The sequence below is a fragment of the Sprattus sprattus genome (assembly GCF_963457725.1).
Source record: "Sprattus sprattus genome assembly, chromosome: 10".
NCBI lineage: Eukaryota > Metazoa > Chordata > Actinopteri > Clupeiformes > Clupeidae > Sprattus > Sprattus sprattus.
The window spans coordinates 10441085-10466036 of record NC_137908.1 but is presented as its reverse complement, the minus strand read 5'-3'; the positions used below and the strand labels follow the sequence as shown (position 1 = coordinate 10466036).

The 24952-nt window shown below is 45.4% G+C and overlaps 1 protein-coding gene across 2 annotated transcripts in view; it reads right to left on the bottom strand.

Annotated features, from left to right (window-relative positions):
* ca16b (carbonic anhydrase XVI b) overlaps positions 1 to 24952 on the bottom strand; it is a 62092-nt gene that overhangs the window by 4543 nt on the left and 32597 nt on the right. For both annotated transcript variants that reach the window (XM_080846475.1, XM_080846476.1), the window contains exons 5-20: positions 20655 to 20750; positions 17420 to 17486; positions 16847 to 17004; positions 14589 to 14784; positions 11804 to 11988; positions 11087 to 11195; positions 10764 to 10813; positions 9267 to 10023; positions 8581 to 8719; positions 5008 to 5099; positions 3064 to 3155; positions 2429 to 2525; positions 2139 to 2221; positions 1886 to 2020; positions 799 to 933; positions 377 to 537 (exon numbers count right to left, since the gene is read on the bottom strand). In XM_080846475.1, the coding sequence (XP_080702601.1) occupies positions 377 to 537; positions 799 to 933; positions 1886 to 2020; positions 2139 to 2221; positions 2429 to 2525; positions 3064 to 3155; positions 5008 to 5099; positions 8581 to 8719; positions 9267 to 10023; positions 10764 to 10813; positions 11087 to 11195; positions 11804 to 11988; positions 14589 to 14784; positions 16847 to 17004; positions 17420 to 17486; positions 20655 to 20750 (2552 nt within the window). The remainder of the gene's footprint in view (positions 1 to 376; positions 538 to 798; positions 934 to 1885; positions 2021 to 2138; positions 2222 to 2428; positions 2526 to 3063; positions 3156 to 5007; positions 5100 to 8580; positions 8720 to 9266; positions 10024 to 10763; positions 10814 to 11086; positions 11196 to 11803; positions 11989 to 14588; positions 14785 to 16846; positions 17005 to 17419; positions 17487 to 20654; positions 20751 to 24952) is intronic.

Here is a 24952-nt window from a genome sequence, read left to right as displayed (position 1 = left end):
CAACCCATGCAGTCTTTTTTCCCCCCAATTTCTTCTCCTAAATCTATTCAGATTTCTGGGTTGTGAGATCTCTGAACTCTAACTGAGCCGAAGCAGATGCTCCTGCACAATGCCCACGAGCATTTCTGATTTAGCAGGCTTTTACACCAGGAGAAAGCAAACATTTGGTAAAAAAATTCTGCAACATAACCGGGTGGATGTTTCTACACCAGGTGAGAGTAAATAAGTCAACAGAGGGAGATTGTCATTATTACTGAAGCCATAGAGAGAACTCTGCAGTATCCGCTAGAAGGGAATATATATATATAATATATATATATATATATTATCAGTACAGGGACAAGGCCCAGTCTAGTGTTATTGCTGACAGGGGTACCTGCAGTGCACCAGGACGGGGCCCGTGCGGGACGTGCAGGCAATGGAGCAGCGTCTGATGAAGGTTAGGACGGGGAGGGTGTACTCTGGAACCCCCATGTCAGGCCACTGCGTGTAATGATACTGCACCACAGCGCGCTCGTGAGGCCGTCCTTTCGGTCCCTGAGGTGGAAGTGACATTACCACGATTAAGTGACCATCATTAAAAAATGCCCACACATGAGAGAGACGAAATATGAGTCTATGACTATGTAAATAAGTGGACAGAAAAGAAGCAGCTCTTACATACATGCAAAGATTCTAAATACCCTGGAATGTTGTGGTACATTAAGAATAACCCGTAGCTATTCTCGTTAGAAATGGGAGGATCAGTATGACTTTTGAATAAGAGTTAAAACGAAGAAATGTGGAGTTTCTACTGACCTTTTTCGCCTTAGTGTTTCGTATAAGGAACTGTCTGATTGTGTAGCAGGCACACACTTTAGTGCTCTTCAGAGTCACCACGATGTTCCCATACTCTTCACTGTTCTCATTGGGCCAGTATTGGTCACATTTTCTCTGTAAAGACAAAGAGCATGTTAACATTGTAACAGGTCCATTGTCACATTACACTTAGGGGCCAGTATGTTATACATTTGCTGTACTAAATCATAAAATGAACATGATATGTCATCAGAGATTAAGAAAACATGCTAAACTGAAATACTGATTTCTCCAACAACAGTGCTACAGCCAGTATATTCTCCTTTTAAAATGTCTGTTCTGGAGCACAGAACATCTATTCGTTTTTTGGGTCCTGTGTGATTCCACCCTTAGCCTTTTTCTCCAGTATCATTTTGACACCCTGGGTTGTCAGATAAGAACGCAAACACACCGTGCAACCTCCATGGAAGTAAGCAAACATACTGGTCCAAAACAGAGATAATGTTTGATTCAAGCGTCATGCTAAAACACGCTAATGTACTGCTATCAGTCACACTGGAGGAGCACTGATGTTCACTATCTCGGCAACAACATTTTGCCAGCATTAGACACTCCCTTCTCTCTTTGTTGTTGTTCCTCTGGCTCTCCCCTCTGAACTCTGCGTCTTGGACAAGGACCATACCTGTCAAGTCTCAAGTTTTATCCATGAGACTCCTGAATTTTCTACATTTCTCATGTATCACATATGTTCCACTGAATCGCAGGGATCTCACTAAATCTCACGGATTTACACTCCCAATAGCATATAATCTATTTGCCTGCTGTGTAGTGCGACTAAAAGACTGCCATGTTCGCACTGTGCGGTTAATTATGTCTGTGGAGAGGTTTTAGGCTGCTATAGTCAATGAAGTTACAATATTAAGCATCACTGAACATCTTATCTTGAGGGCGAACCACACCTGTTTATGCCTTGTGAATGTAACTATAGCCTTGCACGTGTTGTCTTTCATGTGCATATGTGTGGGTGACTCATCACATTAACAATAAAATCATGAATTTGCTTGAATAAACACCGCTGCTCGCATACCCGGCCTTTCTCCACGAGGTTGGTAATCATGACGATGATCCTGGTGTTCTGCTCCCAGATCATTCTCCAGAAGTCTTCAAAGGTGGCCTTAAGGGGACCCTGGGCTGCGATGTAGGCCTTTGTTCTTTTATATCCCTGACAGAGGGGGTTAAATCAAACGTGAACACGGGCAGGTAGTCTGCATGGGCAATGGAAAGGCACACCAGTGCACAGACACGCAACAGACAGCGGAGTTGGGGTGAGCTGCACTCACGTCTATATAGTTGGCGTTGATGTAGTCAGTGTGTTTGGAATCTTTTCCGGACAAAGGTTGTAATTTCACCCTGCTGTGGTCATCTGAAGGATAGAAGTTGAAACAGATAATATCATTAAAAATAAAAGATAGAATCTCTTAGAAGTTGTAATACATAATGGAATGTTATGTTCCAGCTTTGAAACCAGCTACAAGGTCCAAATGCTACAAGAATAATAATTTAGCAGCCTCTCCCAAAAGATAAAACGTCGGAACAGGAAGATAACAGGCAAGTTTTAACTGCTACTAACAGGCAACAATGTTGATGTATCGGTTTTTGTGCTTGTTGTCAAGGTGATTGGAATGCTCTGACACCAGCTTCATGTCCGCTGTGCATTGCTGGACCTCCTGGCATGGGTTTAGATACAGAGAGAGAGAGAGAAAGAGGGGGGGGGGTTCTCTGATTAATAATGGACAAATGATCAAAAGGACTAACCTAGGAAGGGTGCATATGCCATATACGCAACCTCATGCATATGACGACACACTGAGTAAGTTGTTTAAGGACACATGCCTGGACACATAAGGCATATAGTTTGGGTTTACATGTGTATCCCTCTGAACATGTCTGCATGAGACGTATGCTTTTGGGTGGAGTAAACTCTTGATCTGGGCCACAACCTGGCTAGAGTCCAATTGCTCTGCCATCCAGCCAGTAAGAGGCGAGGTTTTAATGAGACTCCATCCCTACACCCCACCATCTGCGCCCCATGTCATCAGAAATACCCTCACATAAACATATGACATTAAGCACACAAACACACACACACACAAAAACACACAAACATGTATGTTTCCACACATTGTCCCCCACCCGTTTCTGAGCTAACTGTTTGTTAACATATTTCCAATTTATCAGCCGCCAAAGAGTTTGCAGCCTGCTCACCTCGAACTCCTCTGTGAAGCCGTGCTGGTTGTTTGAGTAGAGCTCCATGATATGTTTGAGGAACTGGCTGATAGAGATGGCCTCCTGGTCATCTGTAAATAAAGGCATAAATATAGATCCGTTAACCAAACTGTTACATTGTTTTTGATAGCATGCATCCTTCCGGCTCTAGGTAATGGTGGGAAAGACTTACACAACAAAAACCTCTACCACTTCGTGATGCTGGATTGGTCAAATTTGGCTCTGAACATGTGTTACATTTTCATTCCTTTTTTTCACACGCAGATTTTACAATCTTTACCCAAGATGTGAGCAGAAAAGCTTTTTTTGCGGTATAAGTAACACAGAGCATGTGGGCTCATGGAGTAATTTGGGTTTTTTACAGGGGTAGCATCTGTCTGATGTGAACCCCCATTAGGTAGGTAGCGACAACATCAATCAAGGAGATGTAGCAGTGTATCCTGGGTGAGTCTGCGCTCACTGGACTCCACCTCATTAAAGACGCCGCACACCCACAGCTGGGACCGGGGGCAGTCAGACTGCACAGAGTCTCGGAGGCGACCTCTACTGCACTGTGCACATGTGTGTGTGTGTGTGTGTGTGTGTGCACGTGTGTGTGTGTGTGTGTGTGCGTGTGTGTGCGCGTGCGTTTGTGTGTGTTTGTGTGTGTGTGTGTGTGTGTGTGTGCGAGTGTGTTTGTGCGTGTGTGGGTTTATTTGATCAAACACTCATCCAATCCTCCCATAATTTGCATTCACAATCAGTCCATTTCAGAAGTGCGCTTGCATCAATCCATCAGGCATATTTAAACGCAAGAGCTTGTGTCTAGAAGGGTTGCAAGGTACAATTCCACGTAATGATCCGACAGAGGGGTTCATAAATCTTTATGAGGCTTATCAGAGGCCTGATTTAAAAGCTAAGGCTTAAATGTTTCAGACTGAAGAGTGGCCTCCACCTGAATGCTCTTGGAGCCGCCATAATAACCAGCCTTTTAGAGGCGCAGTTCTGTGCAGCCGCGCAATTTCACTCCCCCTTTTTTCAAAGCTGTTTTCTCCTTTAATATAACACCAAGCACTGGTTAATTTAACACTCAAGAACACATTAAAGTGTCTCCAGGTATGGCTTGAGTGGTACATTTGAATGGGCCCTTTTCCCCCTGGGGCACGGTAATATAAAGAGTTGTCACTCAAAGCAGCGGTGGTTTGTTCAGTGATGGTGGTGCCGGGCGAGAACAATAGAAATAGGGGGGTGGATGGGGAGTCAATACTGGTAGCAGCTGTGGGAGTTGCCTGGGCCATCACAGGAATTAATGGAAAAGTCACAAGACCGACCCCCCTGTAGCCAGCAGGAACAGTGCTGTGCAGTGAGTAAACCTCACTTCACAACACCTTAGGAGAAGGTTAGCCTCCTTGCTAGCATGGCAATGCTAGGTTGCAGGTTTGAGTTCGGTTTGGGACGGTGCTTGTCCACACAATACAGCGCCCCCCAGATAGATTATTGCATATGCAATCAGTGAAATAGCCCACGGATCTTAAACACCAACATAGGAGGAAAGGCACAAGTTAACCCAAGAGCTATAACAACATGGGAATGTATGGGGGCTTCAGGATGCAGCAAAGCACTGCTAATTGCTCAACTGCAAACACAACTTAAGCTAATTGAATCACCTAATCACACACACGTTGCAACTATTTCTGCTGTTAGTGCACACAGTGAGAATATTAGAGGCAAAGACAGTGGGTTGAAATCAGCTGTTAAAATGTGATACATCTTAAGTATTAAACAACTTGACATTCAACTGGATTACAAACTAATTGGATTAAAAACAGTGATTATTGCTGGGATTCCCAGTGCACTGCTGCTAGTGGTAAGTGTTCTGGAGGGATGTGTGTTGAGGGGCTTTGGAGGAGGGGAAGGGGGGGGGGGCAGAGGGAGCAGACTCACCTTGGACAGATAAAACTGGGAAGCTGTCGCTCGAGACGAGGCGGGGGGAGCCGCTGTCCTCCACAAAGAAATGAGCACTCTGAAAAAACCTCCTGGGCGCAGTGGAGACAAAAGACAAGCAGTAGCATCATTAGTCTGAGGGCTGATAAACAACTTCTTTAATTGCCCTCCTGGCAGCAGATTTGGATAGCATCACAAGAGCCCATTCAAAGACATGTTAGTCAAGCACCACAGCTAGAAATGGATAGAAATAACTCCACTAGACTGGAGTACTGCTCAAGTTATAATAAAAAAACAGGTTAAGAAAAAAGTCTGACAGATTAACACCAAAATAATGACATACCTGGCAATACTATATGATGCCTGAGAATATTACATATCCCTTTAAAACCATTAAGTCTCACTGATCACTCTTAATGACTTACACAGACTCATGTGTCTCCACGTGCATGAGCATGAATCTCATTGTCAAGGTGCGCAAAAGTACCTCACATTTTACCACTCTCAGAATAAAGATATCAATCCGCAAACCCATTTAATTAATTCAATTCAATACAGCTGAAAGCTGCATACTTTGACCAATCTGTAACAACATTAAAAATCAAGACAAAACTGTTACAAAAATACTTAAAATATGACTATATAACTAAGCACGTGCACCCACATAACCACCAAACAAGTTATTTTCCACTGAAACAAACTCTCTTCTCCTGATCCCACACAATAACATGCCAGCAGATGTTGCCTACACGCCTGCTTGTCCTCCATACCTCCACAAGCCACATACCACACTAACCAGCACAGACATCACCGCCTACACCTCCTCCTAGGCAAACGGGGCTAATTAAAGCATCCATGCATCCCCTTCCATCCCTCCTCTCACCTTCCCTACCTGTACTTCAAGCAGAGCAGAGAGCAGATGCCTGTCATGGCTGTCAGAAGGCTGAAGCACACAGAGAGGGAGAGCAAGACACAGCGAGAGGGCCGGTGGCAGCCTGCAGAGCCCAGCTTCAGAGTGAGTGACTGAGGGAGGAGAGAACTGAGGAGGTGGAGGAGGAGGAGGAAGGACAGCGTGAGTGTGTGTCTGGGGGGGGGACTCCTCTCGAACACATCACATCCCTGCCTCCTGCTGCCCTCACCACCCCCTGTGAAGTGTGGCTGATGGGGAGAAGGTGGGGGTTGGGATGGGGGATAGGTGGCGGCTGGGCTGATTGTCTGGGAGGGCCCGCCTCCTCCTGTCTCCAGCAGAGGGGGGTGGGCTTAGTGGGCCTCCATTCACACAGTAGGGGCTACTGAGGGTGGAGCTTCCATGTTGGGGACATTCCAACTTTTGACACTGATGCAGCTTTTCTCTCTTTCTTTCTCTCTCTCTGTTCTCTCTCTCTCTGTGTGAAAATGAGGTCGGTCCTCTGCACTGAAGTGATGTGTATGTGTGTGTTTGTGTGTGTGTGTGTGTGTGTGTGTGTGTGTGTATGCGTGTTTGTGTGTGTATGTAGGTGTGTGTGTATGTGTGGAAATGAGCAAGGCATGCTGCTGATCCCTAATTGGCATCTGGGAGTTTGCCCGAACTCCACAAGCCTTCAAGCCATCCAGATGGAACCCTGCCTTCTTACTGCCTTATTAAACTCAAACTCTATCAGAAAGCTCTCGCAGCAAACAACATCAAATGTAGGTTACACTGTGTGAACTAGATTGGCATGTGCCCGTGCTCTCCTTCACCAGTGACTATTAATAAATACAGAATATCTTCATATCTCTACAACTATGAGCAGGGACGTGCACAGGAGTGAGCTAAGGTTGCTCGGGCAACTGCCCGTTTGCTGTCCTCAACTGAAGTTGCCCCTTCGAAGGAAATATATTTGCGATCAGGGGACGAGGGCGTGGCAGCAACTGTTAGTGAGAGTTTAAAATGATATTGGCAAAATTTGCCATCAGATGACGGGGGCGTGGCAGCGGCGGTTAGTGAGAGTTTAAAATGATATTGGCAAAATTTGCGGATCAGATGACGGGGGCGTGGCAGCGGCTGTGACAAAAAATAATGTGTTGCCCCTTTCTTCCAGGGCAGAGCAACTGCCCTTCAAAATTCCTGTGCACGTCCCTGACTATGAGGATGTACTAGTGGAGAGGCCACCAAGGAGACCGGTGATATCTGTGACTCAGCAGCGCTTTTTCTACTAACAGACTCAGCTGAAGGACACCCATGCATGCAAACTTAGCATGGCCATGAACTGATTCAACGAGGCAATAGCCACAGCTTAGATATCTAGCCACATGTAAGTGTTCTAATGTTTGTTTTCCACCCGACAGACTTTTTTTTTGATGACTCACATAGCTGTTAGCTTAGTCACTGGATTATATCCTCAGCCCCTCATTCACTTCTGGCCCTGCATACGCTCTACAGTAGACCTCCGCAGGGATGGATGGTAAAAAGTGAGTCACATAACGCTGTGTGGAGCATAAATCATGTGACTGAGTGAGAATGAAGTCTCAACACCATGTCCTCTCATTCATCTCCACAGACTCTATTAGCAGGGCGTTTCATTAGCTGCCATGGATATAATGTGACATCCATCAAGTGATGCTCAGCCCATCGCTTGGCCAGATCAAATGCCCAGAGATGGATCAGACGGAGGCAGTTAGTAAATCATGCCTCTGGACTGTGGCCATTGTGTCTGGCCATAGTTAGTGGCTGCACGTCTGCCTGTGCATTCTGCACCTCTGGCTTTAGTGACCTGGGCTAATAGTTCATTGCTGCAGCTGGCACAGCAGCTCCGCTCTCCCTCTTTCGTTTTGTCCTCTTTTCTTTTTCAGTTGGTGTGGTGTATTTTCTGTTGTTCTTTCTCTCTTTCTTTCTTGCCTATGTTTTTTTTTGACCCACCTCTCTTCTCTCTCCATCTCTCCTTTCTACCGCTCTACTGGCACTCACTCCATCCCTCCCTCTCCCTTCCTCTTTCTGTCCATCACGTGGCTGGGACCCTAGAGCCCTTTCCCCTCTCTGAGGCAGCCATGTGGGCCTTTTTCAGATTATTATTACTTTTTTTTTAAAACTGAGCAGAGCACCTTAGCGTGTTTAACGTGCTGTGAAGCCACGAGGCCGGCGCAGGAAGAGAGAGGGCACAGTAGGGGAGGGTGAGGGGTGGGGAGCAGATGGTGCTGGAGCTCCTCTGGGGCTCTGTGTGCAGGGTGAGGAGGGCTGGAGATGTGTCCTCAGAGAGGGTGAAGGTGCAGCCGGACTTGTGTATGGTGTTAAGGATCATGAATCAATCAAGACATGACTGGCAGGGGACTTTCAATAAAAATGAAATAAAAAAAGAATCCCACTTCTATAGATAGGGATTTTATAGTTAGAACAATGGTACTGTACTTACATAATTATTGCGAGCAATAATTATTAAGAATTATGAGAAGCTATAGGGGACTCACAGTTCAAAGTTTTAACCACCCATCGAAACGTACCGTGAGTACATTTCACAGACATGTACAGGAACGTCCAAACTCCCCAATGTATTGGCCATAGCCTCTGAGCTGTGAATGAATAGGAACTTAACTTATTGTTAAGAGAAACAAACTCACCTCCAGTACACCAGCACCATCATCAGCAGAATGAGGCTGAAGAGCGTGAGCACAGACACCACCATCAGGGGCATGATCCACTCCATCATGCCCGACACGGACACATGGTTCCTGGTCACGTTTAAGAGGCTGCTCCCATCTGGAGAGTTGGCATTAAAGGCAAAGAAGGGTCAGAGACAAGCCATTGGAGAAGAACACCACAACTTTCTCAGGAGGTGAGCTACGGCAGCAAATAGTGACGGGGTTGGATGGGGGGGCTTTGATAATGATCCCCTTCAGAGGTTTAACATGCTGCACTTCAGCAGATGCTGCCACCTCATCACAACAAATAAAGCTGGCAGCGAGCGTGCACGTGTGAGAAAAGCTTGTGCGCTTTTCCAAGATAAATCATTGTGTTCATTAAACACAAAGGGCAAACCGTAATGAAGGAGCCTCGTTAACACCTCTAATTGCTCCCCGGTACTCCCAGAGCCTAAATGGTAGCTGTACGGCATATGTTACCCACGTAGACATCACAGAAGAGAGCGAGGGAAGAGGAGAGGAGACGAGAGGATTGGAGAGGAGAGGAGAGGAGAGGAGAGGAGAGGATTGGAGAGGAGAGGAGAGGAGAGGATTGGAGAGGAGAGGAGAGGAGAGGAGAGGAGAGGACAGGAGAGGAGAGGAGAGGAGAGGAGTGGCTCTCTTACCAGTGTGAACAGAGAAGGGCCAGTCCTTGCGGTCCCTGCTGATGAGCTGGGGCGTACGGGTCGGGCTGCTGGGGAGCTGCATCTCGGCCGTGCTGTTCTCCTCCTCCTCCCACATGGCGAGTGTGGTGTGCTCCACCGGCGGGCTCAGGGTAACCTGCTCCAGCTGGTCCTCTGGGCCACTAGGGGGCGCTGGTGAGGGGTTGCCCTGAGTTCCAGGGCCTCCCTGCTCAGGCTCTTTAGAGGTCGGGAAAGGCGAGACAGTCTCTTTCCCCTTGCTGGGTTTCCTCTTAGTTTTGTCCCGTTCTGCGTCAGCTTCGTTCTTCTCTTTCCTGTCATCTTCTCCTTTCTCCTCGTCACCCTCCTCGTCCTCGTCCTCGTCCTTGTCCTCGTCACCTTCTTTCTCCTGCTCGTCCTGCGCTGGCACCTTGTTGCCCTCAGCTGGGAGGGCGTTGGAGTCAGATGCCGCAGTCTCCGAAGAGGCCTTAGCTGCCTGGCGTGTCGGGGAGGGGCTGGATGGTGGGGCCTGGGTGGAAAACAGGGATCCTGGGAGGGAGGATATGACCCCACCACTGAAGCCCAGGCCTGCTAGTAAGGTGCTGGTCACCACGGACGCCACGGTGGCCTGCCCTCCGCTGGACGGAGGGCCGATGCCAGTCGCCATGGAGACAAAAGAGAAAGGGAGGCCAGAGGAGGTCCATGTGGAGGAACCTGAGCTGATGGGGGCCATGTCTGCTGAGGAGGCTGGAGAGACAGTGGGCTGATGGAGAGAGAGAGATGGAAGGAGGGAGAGAGAGAGGGAAGGAGGGAGAGAGACCGAGAGAGAGAGAGAGAGATGGAGGGAGAGAGAGAGGGAAGGAGGGAGTGAGAGGGATAGAGAAAGAAAGAGAGAGAGAGAGAAAAGAAGGGAGTGAGAGGGGTAGAGAAAGAGAGTGTGTGAGAGAGAGAGAGGAAGAGAGAAAGGGGAAGAGGGTGTGAGAGGGATAGAGAGAGAGAGAGCGAGGGAGAGAGAGAGAGAGAAAGGAGGGAGTGAGAGGGATAGAGCAAGAGAGAGAGAGAGTGGAAAGGAGGGAGTGAGAGGGATAGAGAAAGGGAGAGAGAGAGGGAGGCAGAGAGAGAGGAAAGGAGGGAGAGAGGAAAGGAGGAAGGGAGAGGGAAAAAGAAAGAGAGAGAGGGAAAGGGTGAGAGAAAGGGGGGGCAGGAGAGAGGGGGGAGAGAGAGATGGCAGAAGGGATAGAAGGAGGAAGGGAGGGCAGGACATAGAGTGATAGAAGAGAGCGTGGTAGAGGGAGGGAGAGAGAGAGAGAGAGAGAGTGAGGGAGTGCAGGAGAGAGCGAGAAATAGAGGGAGGGAGGGAGGGAGATAGAGAGGAAGAGAGAGAGAGAGAAGAAGAAGGGGGAAAGGGATGGGAAGACAGAGAAACTCAGGTATGTTGATGTGCCAGTCATCTTGACAGGACTAACTGAAGGGATTATTAAACTCAAATGTGTTCATACATACCATTCCAGTTTTCACTATTCTGGATCCTTCGAACATCCTGGTGGTATTATCTATAACAAAACCTAAAATTACCATACGGCACATTTATATGATAAAAAGACACAACCAAACTCACAAGTTGCCACTAGGCCTTTTTTTTTGAAACACTGAACTGTTTATATGGATATAAAGTACATACAGTATGTTAATGCAAAAGGACTTAAGAGCATGTTGTAACATATGTTACAGGAAAAATTGTGCACATTTTAATCTAGTACTGCCAAATCCTACTTTATAACACTGTTAAACTACAGTACATAGTTAATTTATAGTTAGATGACTACCTATGAAGAGCAATGTTTTGCTGAAGTCGCTACGAAGATCCTTCAGACACACTGCTTGCACCCGGAATAGATAGAGGAAGTCTGAAGACACATGTGTGATGACTGCCCTCTGCAGGAACACACACACACACACACACACACACACACACACACACACACACACACACACACACACACACACACACACACACACACACACACACACACACACACACACACATACCACAGAGGGAGAGAGAGAAAGATGATATTCATAGTCTGCAAATACATAACTGAACTGTGGCAGTTTCAGGTATTTCTTGGAAGAGTGGAGCAGAGAAAGTGCTGATTCAGCAACGCAACACTGAAGACTGCGGCCTCCAAAGGGACGGCCACTAAATGAGGGGACATAAATCTTCTTTGCACAAACAAAGCGAAAGCATAAAAACTACAACCAACATGGCCGTGCAGCTCCCTTGTATGCCTCCTTACCGTGTTATGAGAGAGGAAAGGAGGGAGTGAGAGGGGTAGAGAAAGAGAGAAAGAGAAAGAGAAAAAGAGAGAGAGAAAAAGAGGGAGTGAGAGGGATAGAGAAAGAGAGAGCGAGAGAGAGAGGGAAGGAGGGAGTGAGAGGGATAGAGAAAGGGAGAGAGAGATAGAGAACGAGAGGGAGGCAGAAAGAGAGGAAAGGAGCGAGAGGGAGGAAAGGAGGAAGGGATAAAGAAAGAGAGACCTTACCGTGTTATGGTCCCCACTCTTGGTGAAGGTCTTCTCGTAGGCCACGTCATCCTTTACCCAGCTGTAGGATACCAGGAAGCTGACAATGGGTGGGTGGTAGATAGTGGCAGGCCGGTCCCAGTGCACCACCAGGGCTGTTTGGTTCAGGGAGTACACCTTCATGTTCCTCGGAGTGCTACTGCACACTAGAGAAATCGCAGGAAATTGGAAGGAAGGGGAACAAAGAGGGGGGGGGGGGAGGAAAACAACAGAAAAGCATGAGTCATATGCCAATTTGACAACCAGTGGCCAGGGAGAGCGATAGAGACCCCCCCCTTCATCCGATTAAGCGGTCGTCTCATCTGAGATAAATGAAGGGAATTAGCGTGTCTTGTTCGCTCGCTTGTAGCGAGAGCTGTGCCAGAAGTATGATGCACAGCTCTCTGGGTTGCCCTCAGCTACAGCTACAGCTAAATCTTTTATTGAGGTCTGACTCACTAAAATGCTTTTCGAGTGGAGTGAACGTCAAAAGTGGGAAAATAATACATGAGTTCATATAAAACGGCCTCAAGGCCATCGTCCTCTCTGCAGTGTGGTTCGCTGCTGCCGAGACCAGAGTAAAGGAGGAAGAGGTGCTTTCACCTTTTGGCCTCTAGGTGGCAGTGCAGATCTGAGACTTGCTGTGTCTCTTTCCTCCAGGATGAGCTCTCGAAAGCAGACACTGGTTGTGACAGGACATCACAAAACCATTCCCACAATTCCCCCCCCTTCCTTACACATCATAACCCATGTCTTCACCACCACCATTATCATCAATAACACCACCATCTCTCCAGTTGGTACAAGTGGTCAGGAAATGAGAGCGCCAGCACAAAAGAGGGAAATTATTCTGATGATATGGTGATAACAGAACTATGGCAGCAGGGCTACTAGAAGCGCTAACACAATAGTGATGGATGGAGTACTGATTGAAGGCACTGCTCGCAGTTGTATCACAGGACTGGAAACAATAACAAGCGGCTAACAATACACAGTACAGATGAACATGCACGTACAAAAGGTCACTCCAGGGTCAGTTTAGAGCACGAGTCTGGGTGGGTCTTCAGTGCCCTGTAACAGCGCACGTAGGCGTAAAATGGCTGGGGTTGGAGAGAGAGGGGCGGAGAGAGAGAGATAAATAGAAGAGCGGAGGTGGGGCTGGGGTGATTAGGCCGAGGGCACCTGCAGTCACAGGCTCACTCAGCGGGAGTGGCTCTGTTAGTAGAGATGATCAGTGTCCCTGTAATCACCAGCAAGTTCATCAGCGGCGCATCATAATCATCCTGATTATTCCACTGATAACAATAAAGCCAGAGATAACCATCAGGCTCCGCACTAAAGAGCTCCATTTTGTTTTGTGATTCTTTTTTTTCTTCTGTAGAAGAAAGAGAGAGAGAGAGAGAAGAGGGGAGGTTGGGGTAGGGAGGGAACATGGGAACGCTTTTGGGGGGAATAAAACGGGGCGCTGCTGCCAACGTGAGAATGCCACAATGGCAATTTTGTACCTCAGCTTCCATTTGTACGGGTTTTATTTTTAGTGTGAATATTAATGCTGATTACCGTGCCTCTTGGGTGCCATTACAGTGCTTTCCACTTCATCATAACCATTGACAATCAATTCTTTCTGCTCAGGATGAGACCAAAAGCTCAACATTTTAAGGAACAGGGGTAGAGAGTGCACTCTGGCTCACTGGCAGCTTAAAACCAGACAAGAAAAGAAAAGAGCTTTTGTTCAAATACCTCTGACACCTGGCAAAGAAAGGAGGATGAAGGGAAATGGAGGGAAAGGAGAAACGGGTCTGATCAGTGGAAGAAAAACAGTGTGCTATCTAGCCATCTAGAACCACGATGTTAAAAAATTGCTTTCAAAGACTACATTTACCAAATGTGTTCACGGATTTGTTTAATGTTACACATGAGCCATTGTTAAATTGGCTTTCTGCGGTTATGGAGCTGGGTATATTGTCCTGTCTCTGCAGGTAGAGTGGTCCGAGAAAGAGGAGATCAGCATGCTCAGGCAATATTTCAACAGCTTTCAACATTTACACACCAGGAGAGGCTGAATTGTTGCACAGCAAGACAGAACTCTCTGCTCTGCATTAGTTTATAAATCACAGCAGACGCATATCCATTCAGACAAAGCATAGCAGACCAGCAAGGGAATGAGAGAAAACTAAGCTCAATCACTGGAGTTGGACTAAAAAAGAATTATGTTCTGTGCATTTTGTTAGCTCAACCTTCCAGTGTATTTTGGAAAGTCTTGGAAAGGTAGAGAAAAAACAGAGGTTTTCGATCCATCATTACTTGGAGAGCAGCTTCTGCACTCTTGGTATTATAACATCCATCCGCATCGCCTTAGGTACAGCTGTCTTCTTAATCTGGAGCACGACCACCTAGCTCAATAGCTTATCCAAGTCCCTGGCTGCTGTGCTGTGCACACAGGTTGATTTTACTGACCTACTTTCGCACCCTCTCTTTCAAATGGAGGAAGGCCATTTGTTTCATCAATGTAGTTGATCAAACCACTTGAAAAATATAAGAAAATATATTCTAAAATATGAAAATGTCAAATTATTGTGAGATGAGTGTTTTTGCACACATACAGGTCTGTGCACGATATACAGTTCTGACAAATACTAAGAACTGCAGTTGTAGCTTTTCTAAGAAACAGGTCCTTGAATCAAGACCATATCTGCGTGTTTGAGTGTGTGTGTTGAGGATGGTTTGCCAACAGCACGAGATGATTTTGCCACAACCCCCAACTTACCCTTGGAGGCCTCCGTGCCAGACGGCCCACTGTAGCTGTCCATCATGGGGTCTGAGGCCCAGGCGTCCTTCACAGCCGACTTGAAAAGCTCCCGGTTGTCCATGGCCTGCGTGGGCCGGTGGTTATTCCTGAGGTACTCCACCGATTTCACGTGGTCCTGCTGCTCCGTGGTGAAGATGGAGTAGAAGGCCTCCAGCTGTGAGGACAGAAGGGAAGTAATAAGGCAAAACAAAACAAAAAAACACAACACATGGTCACACCAAAAAAGGCAAGCTGGAAAGCTGAGGTCACAAGGGCACATCTGAATGTCTGAAAGGGATCTTGTGCGTCAAAACGTTTTTTTTTTTTTTTTTTTTTTGTATTATTATTATTATTAGATAGCAGAGGGCAGAAAAACACTGTGCTATAATAAATAGGCAAAGCTGGTCAGGGTAGGACTTGCCAAGAGTGAAAGAGAGGGCTCTGTCTGAACTGAGAGAATGAAAATGTAACAAACTATAGGTTTATTGTTAAATGTGAAAAATACATTAGAGATAGACATGTTTACATATCCTACCCCTACTTAAAGCATGACCATGAAATTAAAGATACAAAATAAAATATATAAAAACATTTAAACAAAACAATTTCTAAAGATTCTCCTCAGGCAGCATTACCCAACAGTCTAATCCAGTAACTGCTTAATTGCACACAGCAGTCAAAAATAAAAACATCTTGTTTTCCAGTAACAGTGTGTACAAAACATGACAAGCACGACAGCAAGAACAGTTTGGAGGAAGTGGGGGTGTCTTTGAAAAGCAGGTGTTTGTGAAAAGAGCTGGCTTGCTTATGACGCATAGGAGATGCTGTCCTTTACTTTTTGTCCTTTTACAACTCTCAAAAGATAGAAAAGATGGTGATTTTTTTTAAGAGTGAAGGATTATTATTGTGGAGAGGAGAAGCGGCTCACGCTGGTCTTTATATGTGGCTGATTGCTGTAAACATTGTTCGAGGCTTCCTATGCAGGTTGGTTGATGGTGAGAACACAATAGCGTTTCGCCATGACAAAATGTTTTCTCTCTGATTGGGTAGATTGAGCACTCTGCCTGATCTTCGGCAAAGAGGCTCAAAAGCATATGCCTGAATATCCCTGTCGATCAAAAGGTGGCACCACACTTAGAGACGTGAATAAGAGAGACTCTGTAGGCTGGGAGGTGCTTGTATCAATTGTCATTTTCATGATGAATTGGTTTGTGCTAGGCCTAAGACCCATTTAGTTATATGGTTAGTTGTACAGTCAATCTTTTCTTCCTAGAATTCAGCCTAGACCTAGGGGCATATTTCACAAGATAAAGATGACTGAAACTGGGTTTCTCCATACAGCATCTGAATTCCAGGCTACTATCAGAACTTCTGCAGCTTTGACAGCCTGACTTGTGCTAAGAGGAATACAACTCTAGAGGAGGACAGAACAGTGCCATATATTTTGTCATGGTACATCATGCTTCAGATAGTGACAGGCCGGACTACAGAAGGAAAACTGACAGGCTATATTTAACGTTATTATGTACTGACATGAAAACATACTACTGTCACTCTAGACAATGCTTTTTTTCAGATAGAAATATGCTATACTGCAAAGAAACTAAAGCACATTACTGATCTACCAATGACAGCTCCTCACATTACCCTGATTACATGAAACCCTGGCATTTCATACAATTGGCCAATTAAGCGTGACCATATTTACTGAAGAAGGCAGTTCAATCTGCTCCATGCCACAGCCTGCTTAGAGCGCTAACATTTTCATCTGCACATCCCAAAGACAACTAGTCTGATTGGAGTTTTTTAATGTAATTAGCAGTAAATTATCTGTGACTGGCAGTAAAAGGCACAGGCTAGTTAACGGACTGCACGAGCAAACGGTTCTTCCTCTCTGTTTTAAGATCCATGCCCCGTGTGTCTTGGCACACCTACTGCAAGGCGAGATTTGCACAAGTAATGGGTCACACCTGAAAATAAATCACACCAACGTCGTTTGGGATATGGCATGAAAAAGCCTGCTTCTCTGGAGGCCCATAAGACCACCAGCCAGTAGCCTATGCATTCTCGGATAAAATAACTTGTAGGCCTGAGAGTTAAACTGTGGGCAAAATCATAAGGGTATTTGCTAACCTTGGACTTTTAGACAAGATTAATGGCTGTACTGGGGTGTGTGGAGGAGCTTAGCTTGAGGCTGGGTGCTTACTGCTTTTAGCATCACAGGCGGGCCAACTCACCTGCTGGTGGGACAGGAACACGGGCCGGCTGAAGACGATCCACTCCACCACCCGGCTGCACGGAGGTGTGGTGAGGGAGCCCATGTAGCGGTAGTAGCTGCCCAGCGACGACGGCAGCAGCTCTTGGAGTATGAACGGCCCAAGGAACGTCTCCTTTTCTGTGGGGGGGAGGGGGGGGGGGTTTGCACAGGTCACCTGAGAGTGGACAGATTGGAGCTGGCGATGTCTATCCCCCCCCCCCCCCCCCCCCGGCTATCTAAGTCTTTTATTCCTCGCAGCCTTGTTGTGAGATTATCCCCTCTAAAGCGTTTATCGCTGGAGTGTAGTAGGCAAAACATGGACAATCCCTCAAACCACTGGCATCTTATTGCCAGAGCCTCTCATGGACAGTAATGCCTCTGGCACAACACCTCTACACTTATTTGGTGTCTGTCATCTTCTTTCTGTCCAGTAAGGGTTGTCTCGGCAAGAGCCATATTGTAACACATCTATCATCCACAGCTAGGCAGATGGTGTTGTAGTGTTTCTGATGCATTATGAAGCTCACAGATGAACTGTTTTAGAGCCACTCACCGTGATGGACCACTCGCTTCAGGCCGGTGATGATGGGCTCCACTGCCACATTGTCCTTATTTCCCACCTATGAACAGCCCAGATATGGAGAACCATTACAATCAATTTAAGTTGCTACTTATATTGTGAGTCAAGAGATGCGATTGCTGAGGGGAAAAGTTTAGTTCAGTTTTAGAAAATAATTAACAACTCTAATCTAATTACTGCCTTCTCCACACTTCTGACTGACTGTGAGGGTACACCATAACTTTCCAAACACTATGTTTTAGAGGCTAACGCACAAACACGACTCCTCTACATAATCCTGTGATGTGAACGTGTCAAATCAAAAAATTACAAACACTTCACAGCTAGGAAGAAGGTTGCACATGTCAGGAGTTCATTATAAAAACAACACTCATGGCTCATGTGAAATCACAGAGAAAAGAAGCCAAATACATTACTTATCAGATGAAGCCATATGGTTCATATTTATTCCTGTGAACTGTTTGAGAGGCAGGCAATTTGTGTAATATATAACCCTTGCACACACAGTAAACTTGTCGAACATGTCGATAAAAATAGTTCTGGTATGAATATAGTGTCACAGCCTACGCGGTTGTTTGTGGGGTCATGGCAACTGAAATGTAAAATGTGAGATTAAAAAATGCCATCTGTATTGCCACTGGCTTTGCCCTTCCCTGGAAGTGCTAAGCAAATGTACTTTTAAATGTTTACGATTTATGTTGAGGAAAAATAGCACTGAAGAGGCACCTTTAAAGGAGAGATCATGAACAAGGGCGAAGCAAAGAGATTTGCTCACGGATTTGCTGATGTTAGTGTAAGTTTGATACGATTGAAGAGCTAATATGTACCCCACGGGAGCCCTAAGAAGGCTTGCGCCTCATCAATTAGACATCCTGCTTGTGCTTCTATAACACGGGCAACTGCTACAGCACTGTTCGCCTCGCGCACTACGGTGCTAATAGCTATAAGCAATAATGCTGTCAGGCCGGGTCGGAAAACGTTTAGGGTCCGTTCTCTGGCACGTTTCTTCAATGTCCAAAATCGGCCCTATATAGAGAAGCACCTGTGTTCCACTTTTTCACATAAAGAATTACTCTAGGGATGTGTGCCAGCGTGTGTGTGTATGTGTGTGTGTGTGTGTGTGTGTGTGTGTTTGTGTGTGTGTGTGTGTGTGTGTGTGTGTGTGTCTGTGTTAGAAGCCTTTGTAAAGACAAGTTGGCTTCTGCACTATTCTGTCAACTGAAGTAACTTTTATGAAATGTCAGAGTGGGAGTATGTGTGTGTGTGTGTGTGTGCATCCGTGCATGCGTGCGTGTGTACGTTCGTGCGTGTGTATGAGTGAGTGAGAGAGAGAGAGAGAAAAATCATGCTTGTGTGTTGTATAGCTAGAGTAAACCCCAACAGAGTAAAATCTGTGGCCTTCAGTATGTTAAATCTGTGGCCTTCAGTATGTTATTTACTAACTCCACTGCCTTATTGTTTATGCTGACAGTACACATGATTTCTAAAGCTGTAAGTCATGAGTAGCTGTAGCACTGAAAGCAAACAGTCCATTTCTCACACAGGTGACGACCACAACGCCAAAGGGCAGGCACACACACACACACACACACACTGTTACTGTTATAATGCAGATGTGGAATAGCGACCTATCGACAGTGAACATGAATTCTGAATGGAGAGGAGGTCAGCGACATCCAATAGCTGTGTCCTACAAGGGTGCTGTGTGAATGAGTCAGAGCTGAGCACAGTGATTTTACCAGTGTGTGGAAACACACACACACACACACACACACACACACACACACACACACACACACACACACACACACACACACACACACACACACACCCTAGATAATGTGCAGCCATGTTTCAGTATGTAGTGAATACAGACTGCTGTGTTCAACGCTTCCTACTCACTATACACACATACACACACACACACACACACACACTCCTGAGTCTGTGGACGATAACACTAAAACTCAACCTACATGTGTAGTTACCCCTGCTAGGCTTGATATGGGCTCCATTTCCTCTGAATAGAAACAATTTTAGGGTAATCTCACACAGCAGCAGTTGGAGCAGACGTGAATAGCATTTATAGGCTGGTGCAGCAGGACTTTAAGTATTCAGGGTAGGAGAAGGGAGAGATGGAAACACTGCCTCTAAATTAGTAAGTCATTGAAAAATCAAATATGTAATATTCTCAACTGAAATACAGTATGTTACAGTATGTTATTCCCCCCCCCCCCACACACACAAACATACATCAGGAAGGACATACTGTAAATGGAAACACATCATTTATATCATTTTGTGCCTGCTGAATATTTTTAGCAGAACTGGAGTGTTTTTTTTGTTATTTTGTCCGGTGGGAATTGGTCTGCAGAGAAGGAAGATAATGGTTTAAGGGTAGTGAAGCAGATGATGCCCTTGCTCTTTAACCTGTTGAATCTCCTACACCATAATGGCTCCCTAAGGAGATAGTCAGCCCCAGTAAATCTAACCCCCAAACTGTGTGTGTGTGTGTGTGTGTGTGTGTGTGTGTGTGTGTGTGTGTGTGTGTGTGTGTGTGTGTGTCTGTGTGTGTGTGTGTGTGTGTGTGTCTGTGTGTGTGTGTGTGTGTGTGTGTGTGTGTGTGTGTGTGTGTGTGTGTGTGTGTGTGTGTGTGTGTGTGTGTGTGTGTGTGTGTGTAAAGTACAGAGGGAGGGTGAAAACTAGGAGTGAGAAAATATTAAGCATGCATGTTTATTTGTAACCATACAGATAATTGGAGAGAAACCTCTAGAGGATTTAAGAGATAGGCAGCATTTGTGTGTGTGTGTGTGTGTGTGTGTGTGTCCACACATATGCACGGGAGACTGACGAAAAGAGAGTGGAACACAGACTCCATCATCTGCAATCACAAGCACAGAGCCCCGAGAACAAACACATCATAACTCCCAGCTGTTTCAACACTCGCCGTTACCTAGAAACAGATCCCAAGGGTCCCATTGGTCTAGAAGCAAGGATCATTTTGCAGGTCACCAAAAGACACTAACTCAAAACAAACAATGGACTACATGGAATTAAGTATAAGAAATAGCTGCATTGCACTGATAGTGTGTACATAATCAATCTAAGTGGACATCATTTTTCCCCCCAATGGCACCACAGTGTTCTATGTGAAGGGTGACTACATTTGCGCATCAAAACAAGCATAGAGCTGCATAATGGCTCCTACCTGAAGGAACACAGACATAGCAGCGATGATGCGCTTCTCCTGGATGGCTGCGCTCAGGCTGTCAAAGTCGTCAGGGTTGTACAAGTAAATCTGCAACTGCAAGCGAAGGGGAGAGGAGAGGAGAAAACAGACTGTGAATTAGGTTCTGATACAGGCGACAGGGAAAGCATATTTCTTTCAAAGATTTATCCCGTCAATTGGAGCAGGTCACTGAATGCAAATGTGGTCTTAAGCGACTGCTTCATGGGTAGTACTGCGATTGTAGGCACGCATGCTGGGTATCTACTGTGTGCAGCACCAGTATGGTGAGAGCTTCGACAAATTACCGCTGTTGCCCTGAATCCATAGAGGCAGGTCTGCTTGCGGGTTCACAGGAGGGGTCAATGAGATTTTGCTCTTGCGTGCTTTACAGCCACATATACACACCCAGGTACTTTCACAGACACACAGACACACACACACACACACACACACACACACACACACACACACACACACACACACACACACACACACACACACACACACACACACACACACACACACACACATAAACACACACACAGACATAAACACACGCACATACATACATACATACACACACACACACACACACACACACACACACACATACACAGACACACTCATATGCTCAGCAGCACACATGCTCACAGACACATGCAAAGCATGTCTCTCACATATCTGCAGACCACCCAACAGCTTCTGGTTTTTTAACATTCATGAAAATAAGGGATTATGCTTTCTCTGTGCAAAGGGATTTAGGGATGTACCGTCCCAGTCTGAACCAAAGCCTCCAAATCAAGCATTATACACAATGTGTTCGTGTGGCTTAGCACATTTCCCCTGATGCACGGCAAGACAGATACACACGAGAATTACTCACATCCGTGCCACGGTAAAAAAAGAAAAAAAAAAGAAGCAAGTTAATAAACGGTTTCATTCTTTATCATTACTTTTCCCCCCACTGGAATCTTTTCTTGTGTCTCGTCCTGCTTGTCACGCAGAGATTGGTTGTTGTAGGATTTGCAATGTGTGTTCAACCACGTCCGAGCCAACAACCAACTCCATCCTTAAGACTAACCCAATTATAGCTCTTACATGCAGATAACACTGATGCTGGCACACTCCCATTGTTGTTGCGTTTTGCCATCTTCCTTTAATCTGACGAGTGGCCACTGAGCCATGCATGCATCAGAGTGAGGGCTGCTGATGTAATTGGCTGAGTTTCGATGCCTTGCATTGCTGCTGTACCAGAAAATGTAGAAGCACACTCACACATACAGGCACATAGACACACACACGCACACACGCACACACACACACACGCACATAAATACAAACATACATACGTACATACACATTTTTGTACACACACACACACACACACACACACACACACACACACACACACACACACACACACACACACACACACACACACACACACACACACACACACACACACACACACACACACATACATACATACAGTACATACATACAGTACACACACCAATCAACTCTCCAGCTACATGGAAGAGGAGCAGGCTGATGTGTCGCATGGTGGAGGGTGTAAGGGGAGAGGCAGTTGTCTAATGAGGAGCACGGAGAAGCTCGGAGGAAGGAGTAGACCCTCAGCCCGCCGCGCAGACAGCACATTCACTGGCGTCCACTACACACCGCCACAGATAGCTCTCATGGAAAGCATGGACGGGACAGATAAGCGGTCTCCGAAATGGCAAATTAGCTTAACAAGAGAGATCATTATAGCATTTCCTGCACTACCGTTTATTTCCTGATTTGTTTGCCTTTTACACCTCATGGTTCCAGAACTCATGGTACCCTACAGATGACATTGGAGTGAATGATAACCATACTGTACTGAATGTATACCATATTGTACCTGCAATGCTTCGCTACAGTCATTACTGTTCTCCTCTGACCGGAGCATTTCATTCCTCATGTACTTGTAAATCACCTCCATAATAACTGCCCCCCGTTTGGTCTGATGGCATTTTTAAAATACATTTTAAGTGAATTTCCTGATGGACATTCAGTCCTGACCTTAACTGTTTACTCAAAGGCCAGTGCACATGGAAAAACACTTTGGAGTGACTTGTTTTTTTGCAGCTCACTCAAAATCAGAGATGGGTCACACCAAATGTGCTGCACTGGACAAATCATCTAATTTCGATGTCTTGGCACCTCAAAATAATAACCACATTCAAACTCTGCATCTGAGTGCTGTGAACACACTCAAGGCTATCTTCTGTGTGGGAAGAGAGCAACTTTTTAACCTTAACTGATGCATGGTACATTGATTATTAGACGGATCAGGCCTTAATTTCATAGCACAAGGAGCACAGCAAACAGGCTCGGCACAGCAGCAAGCACGCAGTGAGAATAGGCGGGGATAACTACATTTGCTCATTTTTATTGATACAGGGAAGGACAAAATCAGGCATAAATGAGATGAGCAATTAGTGGGTGTGGCCATCAAGTCACTGTTTATCAGCCAATCACAATGATTCGACATGGAGCAATAAAGTAATTGTCCTCCAATGGAGCAAACAAGTTTCTGGTCACAAACAGAACGGTTTACACCAGAGGAAACGGAGGCTCTTATGTGGAAGGTTCATGGCCGACATGACATTTTTTTAGAAACCGGCAGAAGAAATCAATTTAAATATAAACATTTTTCTATACATGGCTGCCAACCTTTGAGTTCAGCTTGGAGTGAGATTTGTTCCTACACTGTAAACCTGAACAAGTTCAGAGAACTCAAAACTTTTGATGTAACCGATTACATAAGAAAATTTGAGTACATTTTAAGTAAACTTAACTCAAAAATTATAGATCGGCTATTCAGATTTTTTTGTGTTATCATTTTCATAATTTTTGAGTTCTCTGAACTCATATTATTCCAAAATCGTAAAGGCTTTAGCCTCGTCAGATATATGTGTTTCTCTGGGTCTTTCTCAAACTAGTTATTACACCCTTACAAGTTTTTGAAAGGGTATCTTCCTTACGTTCCAAGTTCTTGCGCAAGCTCTTACTGTAGAGAGAACTGTCATTGGTCGACCGCCTTCCACTGCATTTACATCTGTGATTTAGCAGACGCTTTTATCCAAAGCGATTGACAAGGAATTTTGCATTCATAGATCATGAGCAGTTTAGGGGTTGACACTTATACACTTGGTAAGGAGGAGTGGGGAATCGAACTAGCAACCTTCCAACCTCTGGATTACTAAACGACTCCTCTATCTTAAGTCTGCTGTGTCCGTCTCTCATCGCAAGAGCTTTGCAATGGTCTTCTCAACGACGTTGATGACGTCAGATACTAAAAATGTTTGAGTTATCAGGCAATGTTAACTCAAACAAATACATTCCTATACAATTAAAACGTCTGCACTTGCTCAGAAAACTAATACATTTTAAGTTGGGTCAACTAAATACCAGGTTTTAAGTGCTGAATACATAATGTTAATGAGTTAGTAGAACTGTCTGGGTTTACAGTGTATGGGAACTGTATTTTAGTAGTATTTTGTTTTTAAACAGTGAAGTATAGCGCATTTCAGGTGATGGAAAAACAATAAACTGTTGTGCTCTGTGAACAAGGGGGCGGTGACTGCATGTATCGCTGAGCGATACGATAAATAATGCCTGAAAAAGAAACATTTGTGTTCTGCCTTTCGGCTCGTAAACACCTAGACTTTGTCCCCTAGTCGATTCTGTTTTCTTTTCTTTGTGGCCACAATGTCACCAGGTGGCTTTCACCATATCTGCAAATTTTGTGTAAGTTTGTTTTTTTGTGTCTGTACAGTTTGATTGACCGTCATCACAGCGCCTTGATGACTACGTTCACAGACTAGATGAAAGCCAATCTTTTGACAAAGCACTATTAAATAGAGTATCTGTGGAGTTTCTTTCTAGGTACGGACCAATTAGACAGCAAATACAATTAACAGCCCCTTGGCGTAAGTGGAAATGTCTCCGGCAGTCCTCCTAAGTGAGGCCCATGACCGAGCGCCACCCTCTCACTGTACCTACGGCTCATGTGCCTTGCTGAAATGAAGCCTATAGCATGATCTGTGGACATGGACATTTAGGCCAATATTACATGGCAAAAATTATAAATTAAAAAGTTAGCAACAGCATTTTTTGCCTTATTGTGTCAAGCACATCGCTGATCTGCTGAGCATTTCTACATATCATGAGGCTGTTTTTATAAATTTGTTAAGGTATTTGCCTGCCAACTGAATGTACTACATGATGAT